Genomic DNA, 26,568 nt, shown 5'->3' with positions numbered 1-26,568 from the left:
CTAGCCCAGGGGTGTCAAACTCAATCAGTGCACGGGCCATTTTGAAACATTCGCAGGCCAGACATAGTCTATTTGTTTTTACAAAGAAACTTGCAACTGCGGCCCACACAGGCCATTGTTTTATTTGAAAAAATATGGCGATTTATAATGTCTACTTATATGATGCTGTATATAGCATTTTGACAGATTTCAGTTTTTAACAATCACTATTTTCAGAACCTTGTGGTCATTTTTCAAAACTCTAGACACAAAACTCAAAACAGTCATCACTTGTAACACAGGCTGTCCAGTGTTCAAAACATTGTGTTGTGCATTCATATCTTTAAAGAAACCTTGCGCTTGCAGAATCATTGGTTCAAATAACTCATTAATCATGAAATACTATAGGACCATTCATTTTGATCACCCACACACAAGATACCGAGAGTTTCACTGTGTAGTTGTTCGTACAATCATTAAATATTGTTGTACAAAATATGTGATACATGTTTCATTATGCTACTACACGGAAATACATCACTGTAAAATAACTAGTAGAGAGAATACTACAGACACAGTGGAATCATTGAACAAAATAGGACATTTATTGATGAAATACAATAAAATGACAACATAGGTTTCTTTGAATCGAAGCAAAAATAATTAGCTACAAAAAAAGAAAAAACTGTTAAAGGTGAACTGCAGTGTTCCTCACCTGGCTTACTGTAAAACATCACTGCAGTGTTCCTCACCTGGCTTACTGTAAATCATCACTGCAGTGTTCCTCACCTGGCTTACTGTAAATCATCACTGCAGTGTTCCTCACCTGGCTTACTGTAAAACATCACTGCAGTGTTCCTCACCTGGCTTACTGTAAAACATCACTGCAGTGTTCCTCACCTGGCTTACTGTAAAACATCACTGCAGTGTTCCTCACCTGGTTTACTGTAAAACATCACTGCAGTGTTCCTCACCTGGCTTACTGTAAAACATCACTGCAGTGTTCCTCACCTGGCTTACTGTAAAACATCACTGCAGTGTTCCTCACCTGGCTTCCTGTAAGACATCACTGCAGTGTTCCTCACCTGGCTTACTGTAAAACATCACTGCAGTGTTCCTCACCTGGCTTACTGTAAAACATCACTGCAGTGTTCCTCACCTGGCTTACTGTAAAACATCACTGCAGTGTTCCTCACCTGGCTTACTGTAAAACATCACTGCAGTGTTCCTCACCTGGCTTACTGTAAAACATCACTGCAGTGTTCCTCACCTGGCTTACTGTAAAACATCACTGCAGTGTTCCTCACCTGGCTTACTGTAAAACATCACTGCAGTGTTCCTCACCTGGCTTACTGTAAATCATCACTGCAGTGTTCCTCACCTGGCTTACTGTAAAACATCACTGCAGTGTTCCTCACCTGGCTTACTGTAAAACATCACTGCAGTGTTTCTCACCTGGCTTACTGTAAAACATCACTGCAGTGTTCCTCACCTGGCTTACTGTAAAACATCACTGCAGTGTTCCTCACCTGGCTTACTGTAAAACATCACTGCAGTGTTCCTCACCTGGCTTACTGTAAAACATCACTGCAGTGTTCCTCACCTGGCTTACTGTAAAACATCACTGCAGTGTTCCTCACCTGGCTTACTGTAAAACATCACTGCAGTGTTCCTCACCTGGCTTACTGTAAAACATCACTGCAGTGTTCCTCACCTGGCTTACTGTAAATCATCACTGCAGTGTTCCTCACCTGGCTTACTGTAAAACATCACTGCAGTGTTCCTCACCTGGCTTACTGTAAAACATCACTGCAGTGTTCCTCACCTGGCTTACTGTAAAACATCACTGCAGTGTTCCTCACCTGGCTTACTGTAAAACATCACTGCAGTGTTCCTCACCTGGCTTACTGTAAAACATCACTGCAGTGTTCCTCACCTGGCTTACTGTAAAAAGAAAAACAAAATATTGATTACTGTACTTCTATATTTCCATCAACCCTGTCTTGTGGATTTGGCCACAGGTTCTCATCCACATCACAATGCAATTTTTCATTAGCCAAACATCTTGGGAAGAATCTTCGGGCATGGCGAATCCAGGCCTGACACTGGTCTGCCGTGATGCCATTGCATGCGTCATCCATGGCCTGGAGAAGGGCTGCTTGCTCGTGAGGGCACCTATCATATACCTTCCACCTCCCTCAATCTAGTTAAGGAAATGAGAGTATGGGGGTAAGTGCAGGGTGGTAAATTGTGGATAGGCCTGAAACCATGCTTGCACCATTTGAGCATGGTGGAACCTGACATTATCCCACACAATGACATAGGTCATGCCATCAGCTCTACAGACCTGATTTAGCCCATCAAGGAAGGTTACATTCGAACAGTGAATCATGTGGCTGCCTGCAACTCAATATATAGAGTATATAGAGTAGAGAGCTTTAGATGTTGTTCGACCAAACATTAGAACGGGCAAGATGCGTAATCTAAGCAACTTTGACCGTGGTGTGAATGTTGATGCCACACATGGTGATTCCAGCATCTCAGAAACAGCTGCCTTCCTGGGATTTTTACGCACTACAGTCTCTAGAGTTTACAGAGAATGGTGCGATGAACAAAACACATTCAGTGAGCCGCAGTTCTGTGGGTAAAACACCTTGTTCATGAGAGAGGTCAGAGGAGAATGTCCAGACTCATTCAAGTTAACAGAAAGGCCACAAATGCTCAAATAACATCTGTTTAAAACAGTGGTGTACAGAAGGGCATCTCTTAACGTACAACACCGTGAATCATTCAGGCTGTGGAGGCAAAGGGGGTCCTACCCAGTACTAGATAGGTGTACCTAATAAAGTGGCCGGTGAGTGTACAGTAATGTTAAATCTGATAACATGGTCTGGAAAAGTGGTACATGGGACCATGGAAACAGTGTCTGATAAAGAATGATGATGAAACATTACATCCATAGATAATGTCGTCCAATTGGTTCATGTTCGGTAATTGGTGTCAATGGATCTCGTTATCCTGAAACATTCATGATCTAAACATGGAATATTGTTTGTCAGTTTCCATAAAACTCTGCATTAAGAGTAATGCAACAGTACCTTATCACTTTGAGCAGTCGTATCAATTGATAGTTAGATCATTGTAATGAAATGAATAGACAGTCATCTCAGATGTAATGTGTGAATTGCATTTTGAAATGGTAATACTTTGATGTTCAGTTGTGTCATTTTGAACAGGTGATTTTAGTTCAATGAACAAATGATCTTAGTTTTATGTGTATTGTATCCAAGAAATTGGAAAAAGTGTTAAGAGTTTTGAAAAATTAGCATTTTGATCATTGGTTGTGAGTTTTGAGTCTAGAGTTTTGAAAAATGACATCAAGGTTCTGAAATTAGTACCAAAGTGATTGTGAAAAACTGTAAAACAAAGGAAGAGATAAATAAGATGTGTCCAGCCTTTGCTGCTATGATATGCTGTGACCCTAATCAAAGAGTATTTAATAACTCCAAATATCTAAAACAGGTTGTTGTAACATTTAAACTTAAACGTGTTTTTCATTTTTTTGCTCTGCATGTATCACTGGTGCGGTTGAATGCAGCATTGTTGTATGGTGCACTCAGTGTATTGTAGTTAGCCAACTACTACTAGCCAAGGTTTTGTTGTAGGTTTTGTTTTTTATTTTGTATTTTTTTTTTACCCCTTTTTCTCCCCAATTTCGTGGTATCCAATTGTTGTAGTAGCTACTATCTTGTCTCATCGCTACAACTCCCGTACGGGCTCGGGAGAGACGAAGGTTGAAAGTCATGCGTCCTCCGATACACAACCCAACCAAGCCGCACTGCTTATTAACACAGCGCGCATCCAACCCGGAAGTCAGCCGCACCAATGTGTCGGAGGAAACACTGTGCACCTGGCAACCTTGGTTAGCGTGCCCGCCACAGGAGTCGCTGGTGCGCGATGAGACAAGGATATCCCTACTGGCCAAATCCTCCCTAACCCGGACGACGCTAGGCAAATTGTGCGTCGCCCCACGGACCTCCCGGCCGCGGTCGGTTACGACAGAGCCTAGGCGCGAACCCAAAGTCTCTGGTGGCACAGCTGGCGCTGAAGTACAGCGCCCTTAACCACTGCGCCACCCGGGAGGCCCTCAGGTTTCGTTTTTTGACTACTCATTGTCAAGCTTTAATAAACGAAGCCAGACTGCAACATTTTATTAGCCTCGCTGTGACTGTCTGTACACTTTCCCTCCACTGCACGCTGTAAATGGGACACACGAAATATAGCGCAATTGAAGTTGAATTCACCGATGTGAGTGCATCAGGCTGTAATTACTAGATGACTCAACTGTTGACTCATTACCCGCAGGCCTTGTGTGTCCTATTCGGCCCGCAGGCCTTGTGTGTCCTGTGTGCGCTAGCCTATTAGCCACGTTATGACTGACTTGTGATCATTGCTCTTGCTAGTTTGATTATATTGACGTTCCCAGCCTTAGTTACAGTTGTCCGTTTTTGTTCAAAATATTGAGTCATTGAAACTGAAACACTGCATCCTGAATGGGTGGAGGCAGCAAACTATGTACCAGGCCAGCTGTGACTTATTTTTAAATTATATTAATCATGCATTGAACTGCATCCATCTATTCTGCTAACAATGTCTTACTGTACAACATTTATTTTTTGGTCAAATATAACCTTGGTTTTGAAGCATGAACTGAGAATTTGATATTTTGTGACTGATATTATGATTGTCTGTTTGTTTTATATCTGCAAAGCAGTAAACACTGTCAGTTCCACAGCATCCTCTGTGTATTATGGAATTCAAATCAAATGTATTTATAAAGCCCTTCTTACATCAGCTGATATCTCAAAGTGCTGTACAGAAACCCAGCCTGAAACCCCAAACAGCAAGCAATGCAGGTGTAGAAGCACGGTGGCTAGGAAAAACTCCCTAGAAAGGCCAAAACCTAGGAAGAAACCTAGAGTGGAACCAGGCTCTGAGGGGTGGCCAGTCCTCTTCTGGCTGTGCCGGGTGGAGATTATAACAGGACATGGCCAAGATGTTCAAATGTTCATAGATGACCAGCAGGGTCAAATAATAATAATCACAGTGGTTGTCGAGGGTGCAGCAAGTCAGCACCTCAGGAGTAAATGTCAGTTGGCTTTTCAGAGCCGACCATTGAGAGTATCTCTACCGCTCCTGCTGTCTCTAGAGAGTTGAAAACAGCAGGTCTGGGACAGGTAAGGGCGGTTCCTTGCTCCAGAGCCTTTCCGTTCACCTTCACACTCCTGGGCCAGACTACACTCAATCATATGACCCACTGAAGAGTTGAGTCTTCAGTAAAGACTTAAAGGTTGAGACCGAGTCTGCGTCTCTCACATGGGTAGGCAGACCATTCCATAAAAATGGAGCTCTCTAGGAGAAAGCCCTGCCTCCAGCTGTTTGCTTAGAAATTCTAGGGACAATTAGGAGGCCTGCGTCTTGTGACCGTAGCGTACGTGTAGGTATGTACGGAAGGACCAAATCAGTGAGATGGGTAGGAGCAAGCCCATGTAATGCTTTGTAGGTTAGCAGTAAAACCTTGAAATCATTCCTTGCCTGAACAGGAAGCCAGTGTAGAGAGGCTAGCACTGGAGTAATATGATCAAATATTTGGGTTCTAGTCAGGTCCCTAGGATTCTAGCAGCCGTATTTAGCACTAACTGAAGTTTATTTAGTGCTTTATCCGGGTAGCCAGAAAGTAGAGCATTGCAGTAGTCTAACCTAGAAGTGACAAAAGCATGGATTAATTTTTCTCATTTTAGACAGAAAATGTCGAATTCAGCATCTCCCCCTTCACCCCTCAATTGTGTGCATTGTGGACTGTATGGGTGTTTGTGTATGTGTTAACATTTGCATACGTGTGTGTGTGTGTGTGTGTATGTGCCGGAGTCTATATCTGTGTGTGTCTTGGTCCCCTTGTCCTTGTTCATCTGCACACTGAGTGGGAACATGTGAATGTCCGCGTCACACGTCTGTCTGTTCACGTTCTCCAGATCGCCTTCATCCCAACTTCCATTCATATCTTTTATTTCCATTACGCTGTCATTTTCCTTTTGCCTTGGAGCACTCTGATGTTGTTGATGGTGGATTTGGTTTGTTTGTGGTTACCGAGGTGTACGTGTGTGGAAACATTGGGACAAGTGAGACACGTCAACAGCTGCTGATGCCTCTTCTGATGTGTGTGTGTGCCCGTGTGTGTGTGCGCACCGTGTGTGTGTGTGTGTGTGTGTGCGCGCCCGTGTGTGTGTGTGCGCGACCTGTGTGTGTGTGTGTGCGCGCCCGTGTGTGTGTGCGCCCGTGTGTGTGTGTGTGTGTGTATGGACCCCTCACCGCGGTAGACAGTGTTATAATTAGACGTGTTTCATATAAAGTGTAACCCGTGGACCGCATGCCAGCCATTTCCCAGGTAACCCACTTCAGGTCTGAGAAACTCATATGGCCGTCTCGTCTGGCTTAAATAGCCATGTATCAGCAGGATAGTGAGTGTGTGGATAGTGTCTGCTTGCAAGTGTTTGTGTGTCTGCTTGCGAGTGTGTGTGTGTGTGTCTGCTTGCGAGTGTGTGTGTGAGTGTGTGTGTGCGTGTGTGTGTGTGTGTGTGTGTGTGTGTGTGTGTGTGAGAGAGAGATGCCCTCTGTCAGCAGGATAGTGTGTGTGTGTGTCTGCTTGCGAGTGTGTGTGTGTGTCTGCTTGCGTGTGTGTGTGTTTGTCTGAGTGTGAAGGGGGCCAGCAATGCTCTGAGCTGTATGTCTCAGCTGACTATTCAAGGAAGAAGTTATTAGTTCAAATAAACAATTTGGGAAGAAGACTAACTCAATCCATATATTTGATTGAGTTAAAGGTCTGAAGCATAATCACATTCCATTGGCCGGGACCATTACCTGCAGCTGCTTCCTAATTGGTCTCCAACTATCAGAGAAGGCCTTGCAGCAACGTGTATCAGACATGACTGTACATTACACTACACAACGTTGTCCCTGGCATTGATAAGGCCGACTGTATACTACATGGCTGAGTCTGCCCCATCTGGACCTGCTTCGTTATAGTCTGTCTGGCTACCGTGCTCGCCCACGTGCAAGCCCCTGAGAGGGGGAAGAGCGGGGACAGCTCCCGTGCTCGCCCACGTGCAAGCCCCTGAGACAGGGAAGAGCGGGGACAGCTCCCGTGCTCGCCCACGTGCAAGCCCCTGAGACAGGGAAGAGCGGGGACAGCTCCCGTGCTCGCCTACGCGCAAGCCCCTGAGACAGGGAAGAACGGGGACAGCTCCCGTGCTCGCCCACGTGCAAGCCCCTGAGACAGGGAAGAGCGGGGACAGCTCAGGCCTGATTAATGAACACCGGAGAAGACTCCTCGATAGAGGGGGAGACCGATGGACAGCAGAGGAAGAGGAGAAGGAGGAGGAGGGAGATGCTTGATACAGAATCGCCTGCCTTACCAGCCGTGAGGCCTGTCAATTTGTCAGAAGAGGAAGGAGAGAGGGATGGAGAGATGCAGCCCCTCTGAAGGGAGAGTGTTGAGTTTGGTCTGACTCTGATTCCACCTGACAGGACCTTTTGAAGTGCTCATTACTCACTCTGATTTTAGGCCCCTACACCCAATCACACACACAAGCAAGTACACACAGACGCATGCACACACATATACACACACACACACATAGTAAAGAACGCACACAATCACTCTCTCATACACAGTCAACCCACCAGAAGTTCCCACACACTATAGCTTTTGGCTCCCAGTCTCTCCCCTATCACCCCTCTCTTCTCTCTCATTCTCTCTCTACCTTTCTCTTCTCTTTGTCACTGTAACGCCATGACACACACACACGCCATGACACACACACACGCCATGACACACACACACGCCATGACACACACACACGCCATGACACACACTACATTACTTGCTGAATCAAATCCACCTAGAGCCCTCTATCACACAGAGAAGACTCGTCTGGAATAGCATTGTGAACAAGGATACACAAGCTCTTACGATACAGAAGAAGAAGCCCTTTTGAAGATGAACCTGACCACTAGCCCACAGTTCAGCCTGTCCCTCCAGCCTCCCATGTTGCTCTGTCCACTCTATCCTATCAGAGGGAGCAGCCCGGCGGGCCTCTGAAGCTAATAACGCTGCTTAGAAAGGCAGATGAAATAACGAATGAAGGACTGAGGTTTCTCCTTCTCCTTTTATCAGCTCCCTGTGGGAACATGGCATTTGTGGTTCTTCTCTCAAGTCTTTGGATTTAAAAGGGCGACTGATGTTTTTTCCCCGTTTGAATTTGTGGTTACTGTTGTTATTGTTTATGTCTTGTTGGGGCTACTAGCTTTGGTCTAAGAAAATATATACATATATGGAAGTCCAATGGCTTTGGAGCAGGTTCTGGAGATCAAAGTAGACATGAAGCAAAATGTCTAGTAAGACGCCGTTTCAAACCTTATTGGTGGCGAGTTTTGTGTGCTTGTGAGCTGTTGTAGAGCTGTTATTGAGTGAAACTGTGTGTTGGATGTGGGTTTATCGACCTGTGTGTGTCTGTCTGTGTAACCTTCTGTTCTGTGTCCTTTCCACAGTATCTGTATGGCCTCATCTGTTTGTATTGAAAGCACCCAACCCATCCTCCAACCTGCCCCCACGTCAAAGAAGTTGCCCCTAACTGGTCCAAGATCAGATTTATTTACCTAATGGTTAAGGCTAAAACTAGGTAATTTGATCCTGTGCTTAGGGGGAACTTCTACAAACTCAGTTTGATCGAGCAGTCTTCCTCAGAAACCCCTCTTTTATCCAAGGGAGGCCAATGACCAGTCAGTCATAGGGGAGAGATGTCCCTGTCTCTTCCTGTGTCTGTCTCTCTCTGTATCTCCCTCTCTCACTCGCCTGAAAGGGGGAAGGCGTCTGAGATGGCTGGAGAAACCAAGGTTTCTTCGTCATTTAGGGCTAAACTACCACACACACTTATCACACACACCTCAGTCCCTTAACACAGAGACAGGGACCTGGACATCTCAGTCCCTTAGCACAGAGACAGAGACCTGGACACTTCAGTCCCTTAACACAGAGACAGGGACCTGGACATCTCAGTCCCTTAGCACAGAGACAGAGACCTGGACACCTCAGTCCCTTAACACAGAGACAGGGACCTGGACATCTCAGTCCCTTAGCACAGAGACAGAGACCTGGACATCTCAGTCCCTTAACACAGAGACAGAGACCTGTACACCTCAGTCCCTTAACACAGAGACAGAGACCTGTACACCTCAGTCCCTTAGCACAGAGACAGGGACCTGGACACCTCAGTCCCTTAACACAGAGACAAGGACCTGGACATCTCAGTCCCTTAGCACAGAGACAGGGACCTGGACACCTCAGTCCCTTAACACAGAGACAGAGACCTGTACACCTCAGTCCCTTAACACAGAGACAGGGACACCTCAGTCCCTTAACACAGAGACAGGGACCTGGACATCTCAGTCCCTTAGCACAGAGACAGGGACACCTCAGTCCCTTAACACAGAGACAAGGACCTGGACATCTCAGTCCCTTAGCACAGAGACAGAGACCTGGACATCTCAGCCCCTTAGCACAGAGACAGGGACCTGGACATCTCAGTCCCTTAGCACAGAGACAGAGACCTGGACATCTCAGTCCCTTAACACAGAGACAGAGACCTGGACACCTCAGTCCCTTAACACAGAGACAGGGACACCTCGGTCCCTTAACACAGAGACAGGGACACCTCAGTCTCTTAACACAGAGACAGGGACACCTCAGTCCCTTAACACAGAGACAGGGACCTGTGCACCTCAGTCCCTTAACACAGAGACAGGGACCTGGACACCTCAGTCCTGCTGCTTCCAAGATGAGCTACAAAATGTCAACATCCACCTCTCCTTTGTGCACACTCTTTTCGGAATGTCGGAATGCAAATTTAAGTCAAATCAAATCAAATTGTATTTGTCACATACACCGAGTACAACACCTTACCATGAAATGCTTAGTTAAAAATATTTACTAGATAAACTAAAGTAAAAAATAGAAGAGACACAATAAAATAACAATAACGAGGCTTTATACAGGAGGTACCAGTACCGAGTCAATGTGGAGGTTATATACAGGAGGTACCAGTACAGAGTCAATGTGGAGGTTATATACAGGACGTACCAGTACCAAGTCACGTGGAGGTTATATACAGGACGTACCAGTACCGAGTCAATGTGGAGGTTATATACAGGAGGTACCAGTACAGAGTCAATGTGGAGGTTATATACAGGAGGTACCAGTACAGAGTCAATGTGGAGGTTATATACAGGAGGTACCAGTACCAAGTCACGTGGAGGTTATATACAGGACGTACCAGTACCGAGTCAATGTGGAGGTTATATACAGGAGGTACCAGTACCGAGTCAATGTGGAGGTTATATACAGGAGGTACCAGTACCGAGTCAGTGTGGAGGATATATACAGGAGGTACCAGTACCGAGTCAGTGTGGAGGATATATACAGGAGGTACCAGTACCGAGTCAATGTGGAGGTTATATACAGGAGGTACCAGTACCGAGTCACGTGGAGGTTATATACAGGAGGTACCAGTACCGAGTCAGTGTGGAGGATATATACAGGAGGTACCAGTACCAAGTCAATGTGGAGGATATATACAGGAGGTACCAGTACCGAGTCAATGTGGAGGTTATATACAGGAGGTACCAGTACAGAGTCAATGTGGAGGTTATATACAGGAGGTACCAGTACCGAGTCAATGTGGAGGATATATACAGGAGGTGCCAGTACCGAGTCACGTGGAGGTTATATACAGGAGGTACCAGTACCGAGTCAATGTGGAGGTTATATACAGGAGGTACCAGTACCGAGTCAGTGTGGAGGATATATACAGGAGGTACCAGTACCGAGTCAATGTGGAGGTTATATACAGGAGGTACCAGTACCGAGTCAGTGTGGAGGATATATACAGGAGGTACCAGTACCGAGTCAGTGTGAAGGTTATATACAGGAGGTACCAGTACCGAGTCATGTGGAGGTTATATACAGGAGGTACCAGTACCGAGTCAGTGTGGAGGATATATACAGGAGGTACCAGTACCGAGTCAATATTGAGGTTATATACAGGAGGTACCAGTACCGAGTCAATGTGGAGGTTATATACAGGAGGTTCCAGTACCGAGTCAATGTGGAGGATATATACAGGAGGTGCCAGTACCGAGTCACGTGGAGGTTATATACAGGAGGTACCAGTACCGAGTCAGTGTGGAGGATATATACAGGAGGTACCAGTACCGAGTCAATGTGGAGGTTATATACAGGAGGTACCAGTATCTAGTCAATGTGGAGGATATATACAGGAGGTACCAGTACCGAGTCAATGTGGAGGATATATACAGGAGGTGCCAGTACCGAGTCACGTGGAGGTTATATACAGGAGGTACCAGTACCGAGTCAATGTGGAGGTTATATACAGGAGGTACCAGTACCGAGTCAATGTGCAGGGTCGTCTTCATAAAGAAGAGGACAGCAATAAGACAAATATTTTAGCAGCTAAAACCATTGTGTTTTTTAGCTGCATTTGTTTTATCATGTCTGACGTGCCGGGTATGCAGAGTTTCCACAATGGAGACCATTCCACTGGTAAATCTGTCAAGGCAAAACGAAAGCATCCAATGTGATTGGGGCATGGTCAGATAGAGCTTTGATTGGCGGTAGTGCAAAACCAATTACAGTAGAGACTGAGTATGGACCATCCAAATAATGTTCTCATGCATGCTTTCTCTACTGACTGATCTCTTAGCATTCACCACAAGGGTTAAAGTCAATCTGAACCCATTGCTCATATTAACCCAGTAAAGCCCCAGTACACACTGGACTAGGACTGTGTGATCATGCTGTGTACTTTGCCACAAGAACCTAACCTATATGTACAATACCCGAGTGGGGCAGCAGTCTAAGGCACTGCATCTCAGTGCTAGAGGCGTCATTATAGACCCTGGTTCGATTCCAGGCTGTATCACAACCCGCCGGGATTGGGAGTCCCATAGGGCAGTGCAAATTGGCCCAGCGTCGTCCGGGTTAGGGTTGGGTCGGGGTAGGCCGTCATTGTAAATAAGAATTTGTTCTTAACTGACTTTTTATTTATCCCTCACCTCTACTTTCTACCACTCTCTCCCTCTTTCTACCACTCTCTCCCTCTTTCTACCACTCTCTCCCCCTATCCCTCACCCCCTCTTTCTACCACTCTCTCCCTCTTTCTACCACTCTCTCCCCCTATCCCTCACCCCCTCTTTCTACCACATCCTTCTCTTAACCCTAGTCACCCCACGGATAAGGCATGTGTGTATTCCTTTAAAAAATGCTTGATTTTTTTCCCACCTGTTATTGTGTATGGAAATTATCAATCGCAACTAACCTCAACTCAAGTTTTTTTTTTTATACATATATATATAAAACATTTAAAATGAGGTCTGCGGTAATTTGATTAATCTCCCTATAAATAATGTAACTTAAATAGGGAAATATTTATTTAAAAGGGGGTGAATTCACACTTTTCAGAAGTAATAAAGTCGTACTCAGCTTTGTATGATCATTAAATCCAAATCATTGTCTGGTGGACTGCTATTGAAGGCCCTGAAAACAACAAATGTAATCATTTTTCTGGGTAAAATCTTTACATTTTCAAAATCGCATGTCCGCCTCAAGCAGTACAGTAGCTTATGCCGCACTCTGTTGGGCCCTGACCACTTTCCCTGTCCTCCCATTAGCCTGCCCTCCAACCCCTCTTGTACTCACTCCCCACGCCCCCCTCTCTGCCATCTCTCACCTGTGAGCCAAGAGAGCCTCCATGACATTGCCTTATTAAATTGCACTTATCAATCATTCTTACCAGGGATGCCACCGTCCACCACATTAAAGAAGTCAGAGAAGTGTGGTTTCAGCAGCCCTGTCATGCCTTCGCAGACCACTTCCTACTCCCCCCGAACGGCATTCACACATCATCATCAGCCTGTTATTACAGGACCTAGAGGTAAAGTCCCCCCTGTACCCTCCCAGTTGCCCCATTCACACATCATCATCAGCCTGTTATTACAGGACCTAGAGGTAAAGTCCTCCCTGTACCCCCCCCCAAACTCTCCCTTATACTCACCAGTCCTTTCCCACCCCGACCTTGTCCTACCTGCCTCCCCCTCCCCACCCTAACCATGTCCTCCCTGCCTTCCTGCCTAAATCGTGCCATTAAGTGGTACAACTGTCAGATTAAGTTGTGCCATTAAGTGGTATAACTGTCAGATTAAATCGTGTCATTATGTGGTATAACTGTCAGATTAAATCGTGGTATATTATTGTGGTATAACTATCATATCAGATTAAATCATGTTATTATGTGGTATAACTGTCAGATTAAATCGTGGTATAACATTGTGGTATAACTATCATATCAGATTAAATCATGTCATTATGTTGTATAACTGTCAGATTAAATTGTGTCATGTGGTATAACTGTCAGATTAAATCGTGGTATAACATTGTGGTATAACTATCATATCAGATTAAATCATGTCATTATGTGGTATAACTATCAGATTAAATCCTGTCATTATGTGGTATAACTATCAGATTAAATCATGTCATTATGTGGTATAACTGTCAGATTAAGTCGTGTCATTATGTGGTATAACTATCAGATTATATCCTGTCATTATGTGGTATAACTATCAGATTAAGCCCTGCCATTATGTGGTATAACTATCAGATGAAGCCCTGTCATTATGTGGTATAACTATCAGATTAAGCCCTGTCATTATGTGGTATGACTATTAGATTTGGGATGTTGTGTTCTACACTAACATAAAAGGCCAAAATGATGGTGTTCATTAATCTTCATCAGTCGAGACGGTTGTCATATCTATTTGGTTGACTTTAACCGCCCTGTGGTACCAATTTCAACTGTAATTGATTTATCATACTCAGAGATTCTTCTTCACGCACCACTTTCCCTCCTGAAATGTTAGCCGAACCCGTTGAGCCGAGAGACGTAGGTGTAGCCGCAGGGCACCACAATTTGGCAAACAAAGACTCGCAAGCCACACGGTTCGTTAGCTCGACTTCTCGTCTTCAAAAGAGCTATTAAAACACTCCTCAGCCTTCTCCTCCCACGGATTAATGCAGGCATGCACACACGCGCACACACACTCACACACACACACACACGCGCACACAGCCACCTGTTGATATCTCTCCCCCACAAACCACACGTCATAATAAGGGAGGCTTCTTCTTTTAATCACTGCTTTTATTATTCAATTAAAATATATTTTTGAAGGAAAAGTTGGCAGTGAAATAGAACTACAAGGTGGGGGAAGAAAAAGCTAGCGAACCAACGCGATTTGCAAAGTGGAACTAATCCAGAGAGCTTTTCTGTTGGGCATGCAGCCCCTCATGCATGCCCAGACCACAATGGAGCCCACTGCTCCCTCTCTCTCTCATCTCTCCTTCCCTCCCTCCCTCCCTCCCTCCCTTTCTCCATCTCCTGCCAGCTGTCTGAAGTCAGCCTCCAGTCTCCCCTCCTGTCCCCTCCCACGTCACCACATTTGCATATTTGACCCAGATTAGCTACAGGCCCACCCACTGGGCGCGGTGTGGGGAGGACCTGCCGTCACTTCTAGACTCAGTTTCATCTGTCCTCCATAACGATGTGCTAAAGTCACTGCTAACAGGCCTCCCTTAGAGCCCCACTGAAAGGCCCTTAGAGACCCTGCTGGGGAGAATGTCCCCAACCTCCTCCATCTCTCCTTCCACCCAACCCCCAAACTACAGTTTGTCCCCTTGGAGTTGAATGGATGAGGTAGGGGGGCATGGGGCTACATAGCTAGCCTAGCAGTCTAGTGGTGAATTAGCTGCTCGGACACTGAGAACACTCAGTACAACGTGATCATGAGAACACTCAGTACAACGTGAACATGAGAACACTCAGTACAACGTGAACATGAGAACACTCAGTACAACGTGACATGAGAACACTCAGTACAACGTGACATGAGAACACTCAGTACAACGTGACATGAGAACACGCAGTACAACGTGAACATGAGAACACGCAGTACAACGTGAACATGAGAACACTCAGTACAACGTGAACATGAGAACACTCAGTACAACGTGACATGAGAACACTCAGTACAACGTGACATGAGAACACTCAGTACAACGTGACATGAGAACACTCAGTACAACGTGACATGAGAACACTCAGTACAACGTGAACATGACAACACGCAGTACAGCGTGACATGAGAACACTCAGTACAACGTGACATGAGAACACTCAGTACAACGTGACATGAGAACACTCAGTACAACGTGACATGAGAACACTCAGTACAACGTGACATGAGAACACTCAGTACAACGTGACATGAGAACACTCAGTACAGCTTGAACATGAGAACACTCAGTACAACGTAAACATGAGAACACTCTGTACAATGTGACATGAGAACACTCAGTACAACGTGACATGAGAACACTCAGTACAACGTGACATGAGAACACTCAGTACAACGTGACATGAGAACACTCAGTACAACGTGACATGAGAACACTCAGTACAACGTGAACATGAGAACACTCAGTACAACGTGACATGAGAACACTCAGTACAACGTGACATGAGAACACTCAGTACAACGTGACATGAGAACACTCAGTACAACGTGAACATGAGAACACTCAGTACAACGTGAACATGAGAACACTCAGTACAACGTGAACATGACAACACGCAGTACAACGTGGCACCTTGCTCATGAGGAGAAGCCCAAATAAACCTGAGAGAAAGGGAGGCCCCCATCCTACACTGCTCATCCAGGGAGTTTTGAGCTATTGTGCATCGTTCTCTGTAGCAGTCAGAGAGAGAGGCTCATTGTAACACCCTGCTGTCTTTGAGGCTTTGACACTGGTGCCCTGATGTCTCCATTTATTTGATGTATTAAACCTTGTATTTTACCAGGCAGGTCAGATCCATTTCAAACCTTCCCCTTTACCACTTTGTGGAGTTTTTTACAAGTGCACAATGCAAACATAATGATGTTATAATGTTATGCTCATGGAATATGCTGAACTCCCATGGTATTTTGACAGCTCTCCTATCATAATCATTCATTCATAGATCATTCAAATGTTTAAGTGTTGCTCTGCATTGACAGGGCTTTCCTAGCCAGGTTAAAGCAGACTGAATGCTGCACTCACCAGGTAATGGTGACCAGGTTAGTTTAACCAGGCTAGTTTAACCAGGTTAGTTTAACCAGGCTAGTTTAACCAGGCTAGTTTAACCAGGTTAGTTTAACCAGGCTAGTTTAACCAGGCTAGTTTAACCAGGTTAGTTTAACCAGGCTAGTTTAACCAGGCTAGTTTAACCAGGTTAGTTTAACCAGGCTAGTTTAACCAGGCTAGTTTAACCGGGTTATTTTAACCAGGCTAGTTTAACCAGGCTAGTTTAACCAGGTTAGTTTAACCAGGTTAGTTTAACCAGGTTAGTTTAACCAGGCTAGTTTAACCAGGCTAGTTTAACCAGGCTAGTTTAACCAGGTTAGTTTAACCAGGCTAGTTTAACCAGGCTAGTTTAACCAGGCTAGTTTAACCAGGCTAGATTAACCAGGTTAGTTTAACCAGGTTAGTGTAACCAGGCTAGTTTAACCAGGCTAGTTTAACCAGGCTAGATTAACCAGGTTAGTTTAACCAGGTTAGTGTAACCAGGCTAGTTTAACCAGGCTAGTTTAACCAGGTTAGTTTAACCAGGTTAGTGTAACCAGGCTAGTTTAACCAGGCTAGTTTAACCAGGCTAGTTTAACCAGGCTAGTTTAACCAGGTTAGTGTAACCAGGCTAGTTTAACCAGGCTAGTTTAACCAGGTTAGTTTAACCAGGCTAGTTTAACCAGGCTAGATTAACCAGGTTAGTTTAACCAGGTTAGTGTAACCAGGCTAGTTTAACCAGGCTAGTTTAACCAGGTTAGTGTAACCAGGCTAGTTTAACCAGGCTAGTTTAACCAGGTTAGTGTAACCAGGCTAGTTTAACCAGGCTAGATTAACCAGGTTAGTTTAACCAGGTTAGTGTAACCAGGCTAGTGTAACCAGGCTAAGGGTGCCCCCAGGACCAGTACTTTGAATGCTAAAAAGAAGAAGAGCGGAGGAGAAAATGAAGCAGTGAAAATGGGTGATTGAGGAGAGGAGCAGACCCCTCCCCCTTCGCATGCTAAAAGCCTTTTTGAACTTGTTAGTTGAAAAGCTGAAACATGGGCGTAAAACTTTGTTTACTCCCAATTCCTCCCCTGGAGAACATTCACCACAGTGTAAATGCGGAACAGGGCACGTTGTCCAAGGCTATTTACAGTAAGTCATATGGAATTGTTATGCAAAACACTTTAGTTCTGGTCACCCCTTTTTTTTTGAAGAAACATTCCTAATTGACTCTGACCATTTGCATAATTGACCTTGGCGGACCCTTCTTGGACTGGTTGGCAGGGTGGGACAGGAGCTGGTGAGTAGCCAGAAAGGCAGCGAGCAGTCAGAAAGGAAGTCTATACGGCAAGTACTGGATGGGATAAGTGATGGTGATCTAGTGACTAGGGGTACGTCCAAAATGGCATCCTATTCTCTGTACTCTATATAGTGCATCCTTGTTCCCCGGTCGAAAGTAGTGCACTTCATAGGGAATAGGGTGCCATCTTGACTCAGTCTAAGTGACATGTGAATGATAGTGCTGCTGTAGAGCTTGTTGAGACCGGAGGGGTGGTGTGGAAACACAAATGATTGATTATGATCGGAATGGGGGACGCAGGACCTCCCTTATGTCCTGTGTGTGTGTGTGTGTGTGTTTGTGTGTTGGGGGGCGGGGGGTCTGCATGTGTCAGGGAGGGTTTCATTATTACACTTGTCAGGTGCTGCCTGCAGAGTGACTTGTTAAAATGTTCCTGTCTCCCTGTACTCTTTACTGTACACTAGATAAATGTAGCTCAACCAGTCCAGGCCACATCTCTAGCAAGGGCTCCCTAAGACAGCATGTGGGCTGTAGCAACCCATAACACGGTGCTACGTTAACACAGCCTGATACTTCACATACCTGAACATGACTTATGGCTGAAAGAAGTGAGTGAAGGTTTACCAGGGTTGAGGAATGGTTTCACTGTTCTTCAACAAGACATTGTACAATTGGCAGCAACAAGCTGAATTGCGAGCGCAACTTACATTTTAAAATTGGCAATACTAACTTAGATGTGTTGTTAATTTGGCCTGTGGTGATCAAATGGCCTCTCTACACTGCTGCTTCACTGTAACCAGCTAGACAACAGTTGAACCAGTGAACTGGAGAGAAAGAAGAGAGGGTGAGAGAGAGAGAGAGAGGGTGATAGAGAGAGCGGGTGAAAGAGAGAGAGGGTGAGAGAGAGGGTGAGCGAGAGAGGGTGATAGAGAGGGTGAGAGAGAGAGAATGTGACACAGAGAGAGAGAGAGAGAGGGAGAGAGAGGGTGAGAGAGAGAGTGTGACACAGAGAGAGAGAGAGAGAGAGAGATGGAGAGAGAGGGTTAGAGAGAGGGTGAGAGAGAAAAAAGAGAGAGGGTGAGAGAGAGAGAGAGTGAGATAGAGGGTGAGAGATAGAGGGTGAGAGAGAGAGGGAGAGAGAGAGAAAGAAAGAGAGGAGAGAGTGGGTGAGAGAGAGAGAAATGGTGAGAGAGAGAGGGAGAGGGTGAGAGAGAGAGTATTATAGAGTGGATGAGAGAGGGTGAGAGAGAAAGGGTGATAGAGGGAGAGAGGGTGAAAGAGAGGGTGAGAGAGAGAGGGTGATAGAGAGGGTGAAAGAGAGAAAGGGAGTGAGAGAGAGAAAGGGAGAGTGTGAGAGAGAGAGAGGGTGAGAGAGAGAGGGTGAGAGATAGAGAGAGGGTGAAAGAGAGAGAGGGTGAGAGAGAGAGGGTAATAGAGAGAGAGGGTGAGAGAGAGAAAGAGGGGGAGAGAGAGAAAGGGAGAGTGTGTGAGAGAAAGAGGGTGACAAAGAGAGTGAGAGAGAGAGAGGAGGGAGAGAGGGTGAAGAGATCGAAAGAGAGGAAGAGAGAGAAAGGGAGAGTGTGACAGATAGAGAGAGGGGAGGTGACAGATTGAGATAGAGAGTGACAGAGAGGCAGATAGAGAGGGAGAGAGGGTGAGAGAGAGAGTATTATAGAGTGGATGAGAGAGGGTGAGAGAGAAAGGGTGATAGAGGGAGAGAGGGTGAAAGAGAGGGTGAGAGAGAGAGGGTGATAGAGAGGGTGAAAGAGAGAAAGGGAGTGAGAGAGAGAAAGGGAGAGTGTGAGAGAGAGAGAGGGTGAGAGAGAGAGGGTGAGAGATAGAGAGAGAGAGGGTGAAAGAGAGAGAGGGTGAGAGAGAGAGGGTAATAGAGAGAGAGGGTGAGAGAGAGAAAGAGGGGGAGAGAGAGAAAGGGAGAGTGTGTGAGAGAAAGAGGGTGACAAAGAGAGTGAGAGAGAGAGAGGAGGGAGAGAGGGTGAAGAGATCGAAAGAGAGGAAGAGAGAGAAAGGGAGAGTGTGACAGATAGAGAGAGGGGGGGTGACAGATTGAGATAGAGAGTGACAGAGAGGCAGATAGAGAGGGAGAGAGGGTGAGAGAGAGAGTATTATAGAGTGGATGAGAGAGGGTGAGAGAGAAAGGGTGATAGAGGGAGAGAGGGTGAAAGAGAGGGTGAGAGAGAGAGGGTGATAGAGAGGGTGAAAGAGAGAAAGGGAGTGAGAGAGAGAAAGGGAGAGTGTGAGAGAGAGAGAGGGTGAGAGAGAGAGGGTGAGAGATAGAGAGAGAGAGGGTGAAAGAGAGAGAGGGTGAGAGAGAGAGGGTAATAGAGAGAGAGGGTGAGAGAGAGAAAGAGGGGGAGAGAGAGAAAGGGAGAGTGTGTGAGAGAAAGAGGGTGACAAAGAGAGTGAGAGAGAGAGAGGAGGGAGAGAGGGTGAAGAGATCGAAAGAGAGGAAGAGAGAGAAAGGGAGAGTGTGACAGATAGAGAGAGGGGGGGTGACAGATTGAGATAGAGAGTGACAGAGAGGCAGATAGAGAGGGAGAGAGGGTGAGAGAGAGAGTATTATAGAGTGGATGAGAGAGGGTGAGAGAGAAAGGGTGATAGAGGGAGAGAGGGTGAAAGAGAGGGTGAGAGAGAGAGGGTGATAGAGAGGGTGAAAGAGAGAAAGGGAGTGAGAGAGAGAAAGGGAGAGTGTGTGAGAGAGAGAGGGTGAGAGAGAGAGGGTGAGAGATAGAGAGAGGGTGAAAGAGAGAGAGGGTGAGAGAGAGAGGGTAATAGAGAGAGAGGGTGAGAGAGAGAAAGAGGGGGAGAGAGAGAAAGGGAGAGTGTGTGAGAGAAAGAGGGTGACAAAGAGAGTGAGAGAGAGAGAGGAGGGAGAGAGGGTGAAGAGATCGAAAGAGAGGAAGAGAGAGAAAGGGAGAGTGTGACAGATAGAGAGAGGGGGGGTGACAGATTGAGATAGAGAGTGACAGAGAGGCAGATAGAGAGGGAGAGAGGGTGAGAGAGAGAGTATTATAGAGTGGATGAGAGAGGGTGAGAGAGAAAGGGTGATAGAGGGAGAGAGGGTGAAAGAGAGGGTGAGAGAGAGAGGGTGATAGAGAGGGTGAAAGAGAGAAAGGGAGTGAGAGAGAGAAAGGGAGAGTGTGAGAGAGAGAGAGGGTGAGAGAGAGAGGGTGAGAGATAGAGAGAGAGAGGGTGAAAGAGAGAGAGGGTGAGAGAGAGAGGGTAATAGAGAGAGAGGGTGAGAGAGAGAAAGAGGGGGAGAGAGAGAAAGGGAGAGTGTGTGAGAGAAAGAGGGTGACAAAGAGAGTGAGAGAGAGAGAGGAGGGAGAGAGGGTGAAGAGATCGAAAGAGAGAAAGGGAGAGTGTGACAGATAGAGAGAGGGGGGGTGACAGATTGAGATAGAGAGTGACAGAGAGGCAGATAGAGAGGGAGAGAGGGTGAGAGAGAGAGTATTATAGAGTGGATGAGAGAGGTTGAGAGAGAAAGGGTGATAGAGGGAGAGAGGGTGAAAGAGAGGGTGAGAGAGAGAGGGTGATAGAGAGGGTGAAAGAGAGAAAGGGAGTGAGAGAGAGAAAGGGAGAGTGTGAGAGAGAGAGAGGGTGAGAGAGAGAGGGTGAGAGATAGAGAGAGAGAGGGTGAAAGAGAGAGAGGGTGAGAGAGAGAGGGTAATAGAGAGAGAGGGTGAGAGAGAGAAAGAGGGGGAGAGAGAGAAAGGGAGAGTGTGTGAGAGAAAGAGGGTGACAAAGAGAGTGAGAGAGAGAGAGGAGGGAGAGAGGGTGAAGAGATCGAAAGAGAGGAAGAGAGAGAAAGGGAGAGTGTGACAGATAGAGAGAGGGGGGGTGACAGATTGAGATAGAGAGTGACAGAGAGGCAGATAGAGAGGGAGAGAGGGTGAGAGAGAGAGAAAGAGAGGGAGAGAGAGAAAGGGAGTGTGAGAGACAGAGAGAGAGAGAGAGAGGGTGACAGAGAGACAGATAGAGAGACAGATAGAGAGAGAGAGAGAGGGAGAGAGGGTGAGAGAGAGAGAAAGAGAGGGAGAGAGAGAAAGGGAGAGTGTGTGTGAGAGAGAGAGAGAGAGAGAGAGCGATAGATAGAGAGAGAGAGAAGAAAATAATTTGAAAACAAACCCAATTTTGATAAACTCCCATATCTACTGGGTGAAATAACACAGTGTGCGGTCACAGCAGCAAGATTTATGACCTGTTGCCACAAGAAAAGGGCAACCAGTGAAGAACACACACCATTGTAAATACAACCCATATTTATGCTTATTTATTTTATCTTGTGTCCTTTAACCATTTGTACATTGTTACAACACTGCATATATATAATATAACATTTGTAATGTCTTTATTGTTTTGAAACTTCTGTATGTGTAATGTTTACTGTTAATTTTATTTGTTTATTTTATTGTTTATTTCACTTTTGTATATTATCTACCTCACTTGCTTTGGCAATGTTAACACATGTTTCCCATGCCAATAAAGCCCCTTGAATTGAATTGAATTGAGACAGAGAGAGGTAGAGAGGGAGAGGTTGACAGAGAGAGATGGAGAGAGGGAGAGAGAGGGTGACACAGAGAGAGAGAGAGAGAGAGGGAGAGAGAGAGAGATAGAGAGAGAGAGGGTGACAGAGAGATAGAGAGGGTGACAGAGAGAGAGAGGGTGACAGAGAGAGAGAGAGAGAGGGTGACAGAGAGAGAAAGAGGGAGAGGTTAACAGAGAGAGAGAGAGAGAGAGGTTAACAGAGCGAGAGAGAGGGTGACAGAGAGAGAGAGAGAGGGTGACAGAGAGAGAGAGAGAAAGAGAGGGAGAGGTTGACAGAGAGAGAGAGAGAGAGAGAGAGAGAGAGAGAGAGAGAGAGGGAGAGGTTGACAGAGAGAGAGAGAGAGAGAGAGAGAGAGGGTGACAGAGCGGGAGGAGGAGTGACTGGGAAAGGGTGTGTCTGTCTCTGTGAGGTCAGTGTGGTTCTCTGTCCTGCCTGCAGCCACTGCAGCAATGCCTCAGCAAACACAGTAATTATTCAGTAGAGGAGTCTGGACACTCCACTCCTACACCTGTGTGTGTGTGTGTGTGTGTGTGTGTGTGTGTGTGTGTGTGTGTGTGTGTGTGTGTGTGTGTGTGTGTGTGTGTGGTGTGTGTGTGTGTGTGTGTGTGTGTGTGTGTGTGTGTGTGTGTGTGTGTGTGTGTGTGTGTGTGTGTGTGTGTGTGTGTGTGTGTGCGTGTGTCCAAAAGTCCATTCCATCCCGCCAAACAAAAGGGACATGAAAAGACGGAGCATGCCAAAAAGGAGGGGTCTCTCTCTGTCCCGCACTGTCTCAGGCTGGAAAGCAATTGAGGAAGGGCACAGGGAGACTGCATCCTAAATGGCACACTATCCTAAATAGTTTCCAGTCAGACTTTATTGAGGCTGTAAGTGTTGCACTACATTTGACCAGGGCCAGTTTCCAGACTCTGTTGAGGCTTTGTGTAGTGCATTATATAGGAAACAGGTTGCCATTTGGGACATACGCAGAGAGAGAGCCGTGGTTCATTCTATTATTACTGTAAATGCAATGGCCATATAGCGGCATGGCGATAGAGGATCGTGCCCTAGTTTCCAGTCAGCCTCTATTGATAGAGCCATAAATCACAGCAAAGTTAAGTGAATTACTGCAGCAGGGAGCTGGGGCTTTGATAATGTTTATGTGGTTTCAGCTCACCATCTCTCTCTCTCTGCTTCTCTCTCATTCTGAGCTCACCATCTCTCTCTCTCTGCTTCTCTCTCATTCTGAGCTCACAATCTCTCTCTCTCTCTCTCTGCTTCTCTCTCATTTTGAGATCACCATCTCTCTCTCTGCTTCTCTCTCATTCTGAGCTTACCATCTCTCTCTGCTTCTCTCTCATTCTGAGCTCACCATCTCACCCTCTGCTTCTCTCATTCTGAGCTCACCATCTCTCTCTCTCTCTCTCTGCTTCTCTCTTTCTGAGCTCACCATCTCTCTCTCTGCTTCTCTCTCATTCTGAGCTCACCATCTCTCTCTCTCTCGCTGCTTCTCTCTCATTCTGAGCTCACCATCTCTCTCTCTCTCTGCTTCTCTCTCATTCTGAGTTCAACATCTCTCTATCTCTTTCTCTGCTTCTCTCTCATTCTGAGCTCACCATCTCTCTCTCTGCTTTTCTCTCATTCTGAGCTCACCATCTCTCTCTCTTTCTCTCATTCTGAGCTCACCATCTCTCTCTCTCTCTCTGCTTCTCTCTCATTCTGAGCTCACCATCTCTCTCTCTGCTTCTCTCTCATTCTGAGCTCACCATCTCTCAGCTTCTCTCTCATTCTGAGCTTACCATCTCTCTCTCAGCTTCTCTGTCATTCTGAGCTCACCATCTCTCTCTCTGCTTCTCTCTCATTCTGAGCTCACCATCTCTCTCTCTCTCTCTCTCTCTCTGCTTCCCTCTCATTCTGAGCTCACCATCTCTCTCTCTCTCTCTGCTTCCCTCTCATTCTGAGCTCACCATCTCTCTCTCTCTCTCTCTGCTTCTCTCTCATTCTGAGCTCACCATCTCTCTCTCGCTGCTTCTCTCTCATTCTGAGCTTACCATCTCTCTCTCAGCTTCTCTGTCATTCTGAGCTCACCATCTCTCTCTCTGCTTCTCTCTCATTCTGAGCTCACCATCTCTCTCTCGCTGCTTCTCTCTCATTCTGAGCTCACCATCTCTCTCTCTCTCTCTCTCTCTCTGCTTCCCTCTCATTCTGAGCTCACCATCTCTCTCTCTCTCTCTGCTTCCCTCTCATTCTGAGCTCACCATCTCTCTCTCTCTCTGCTTCTCTCTCATTCTGAGCTCACCATCTCTCTCTCGCTGCTTCTCTCTCATTCTGAGCTCACCATCTCTCAGCTTCTCTCTCATTCTGAGCTCACCATCTCTCTCTCTCTTTGCTTCCCTCTCATTCTGAGCTCACCATCACTCTCTCGCTGCTTCCCTCTCATTCTGAGCTCACCATCTGTCAGCTTCTCTCTCATTCTGAGTTTACCATCTCTCTCATACTCTCATACTTTCTCTCTCTCTCTCTCTCTCTCTCTCTCTCTACCTCTATCTCTCTCTACCTCTATCTCTCTCTACCTCTCTCTCTACCTCGCTCTCTACCTCTCTCTCTTTCTCCGTGTATTTCTCTGTGTGTGTATGTTCCTCTCTCTCTCTCAATTCAATTCAATTCAAGGGCTTTATTGGCATGGGAAACATGTGTTAACATTGCCAAAGCAAGTGAGGTAGACAACATACAAAGTGAAAATATAAAGTGAAAAACAACAAAAATTAACAGTAAACATTACACATACAGAGGTTTCAAAACAGTAAAGACATTACAAATGTCATATTATATATATATATACAGTATTTTAACAATGTACAAATGGTTAAAGGACACAGGATAAAATAAATAAGCATAAATATGGGTTGTATTTACAATGGTGTGTGTTCTTCACTGGTTGCCCTTTTCTCGTGGCAACAGGTCACAAATCTTGCTGCTGTGATGGCACACTGTGGAATTTCACCCAGTAGATATGGGAGTTTTTCAAATTTGGATTTGTTTTCGAATTCTTTGTGGATCTGTGTAATCTGAGGGAAATATGTCTCTCTAATATGGTCATACATTGGGCAGGAGGTTAGGAAGTGCAGCTCAGTTTCCACCTCATTTTGTGGGCAGTGAGCACATAGCCTGTCTTCTCTTGAGAGCCATGTCTGCCTACGGCGGCCTTTCTCAATAGCAAGGCTATGCTCACTGAGTCTGTACATAGTCAAAGCTTTCCTTAATTTTGGGTCAGTCACAGTGGTCAGGTATTCTGCCGCTGTGTACTCTCTGTTTAGGGCCAAATAGCATTCTAGTTTGCTCTGTTTTTTTGTTAATTCTTTCCAATGTGTCAAGTAATTATCTTTTTGTTTTCTCATGATTTGGTTGGGTCTAATTGTGCTGTTGTCCTGGGGCTCTGTAGGGTGTGTTTGTGTTTGTGAACAGAGCCCCAGGACCAGCTTGCTTAGGGGACTCTTCTCCAGGTTCATCTCTCTGTAGGTGATGGCTTTGTTATGGAAGGTTTGTGAATCACTTCCTTTTAGGTGGTTGTAGAATTTAACGGCTCTTTTCTGGATTTTGATAATTAGTGGGTATCGGCCTAATTCTGCTCTGCATGCATTATTTGGTGTTCTACGTTGTACACGGAGGATATTTTTGCAGAATTCTGCGTGCAGAGTCTCAATTTGGTGTTTGTCCCATTTTGTGAAGTCTTGGTTGGTGAGCGGACCCCAGACCTCGCAACCATAAAGGGCAATGGGCTCTATGACTGATTCAAGTATTTTTAGTCTCTCTCTCTCTCTGCTTCCCTCTCATTCTGAGCTCACCATCTCTCTCTCTCTCTCTCTCTGCTTCCCTCTCATTCTGAGCTCACCATCTCTCTCTCTCTCTCTGCTTCTCTCTCATTCTGAGCTCACCATCTCTCTCTCGCTGCTTCTCTCTCATTCTGAGCTCACCATCTCTCAGCTTCTCTCTCATTCTGAGCTTACCATCTCTCTCAGCTTCTCTCTCATTCTGAGCTCACCATCTCTCTCTCTCTCTCTCTGCTTCCCTCTCATTCTGAGCTCACCATCACTCTCTCGCTGCTTCCCTCTCATTCTGAGCTCACCATCTGTCAGCTTCTCTCTCATTCTGAGCTCACCATCTCTCGCTCAGCTTCTCTCTCATTCTGAGCTCACCATCTCTCTCTCAGCTTCTCTCATTCTGAGCTCGCCATCTCCCCCCCTCTCTCTTTCCCTCTCCCTCCCTCCCCGTCTATTTTTTTCTCTCTCTCTCTGTCTCTCCCTTTCCCTCCTCCCCCTCTCTCCCTCCCTCCCTCCCTCCCTCCCTACCCTCTCTCTCCCTCCTCCCCTCTCTCCCCCTCCCCCTTCTCTCTCCCTCCGTCCCCCTCTCTCTATTTCTCTCTCCCTCCCTCCCCTCTCGCTCATTCTCTCTCTCTCCCTCTCTCCCCCCCTC

The 26,568-nt window shown here is 46.1% G+C and overlaps 1 protein-coding gene across 7 annotated transcripts in view; it reads left to right on the top strand.

The window, feature by feature from the left end:
• LOC110485551 (nuclear factor 1 A-type) overlaps positions 1 to 26,568 on the top strand; it is a 303,738-nt gene that overhangs the window by 239,021 nt on the left and 38,149 nt on the right. For 4 of the 7 annotated variants that reach the window (XM_036946569.1, XM_036946510.1, XM_036946632.1 and 1 more), the window contains exon 8: positions 12,906 to 13,043. The exons of the other annotated variants lie outside the window; for them this stretch is intronic. In XM_036946569.1, coding sequence (XP_036802464.1) covers positions 12,906 to 13,043 — 138 coding nt within the window. The remainder of the gene's footprint in view (positions 1 to 12,905; positions 13,044 to 26,568) is intronic. 7 annotated transcript variants of the gene reach the window in all.

The sequence above is a fragment of the Oncorhynchus mykiss genome, chromosome 1 (assembly GCF_013265735.2).
Source record: "Oncorhynchus mykiss isolate Arlee chromosome 1, USDA_OmykA_1.1, whole genome shotgun sequence".
Classification (NCBI taxonomy): domain Eukaryota; kingdom Metazoa; phylum Chordata; class Actinopteri; order Salmoniformes; family Salmonidae; genus Oncorhynchus; species Oncorhynchus mykiss.
Note: the sequence above shows the minus strand (reverse complement) of the source record. Positions and strands in the feature narration are given on the sequence as shown.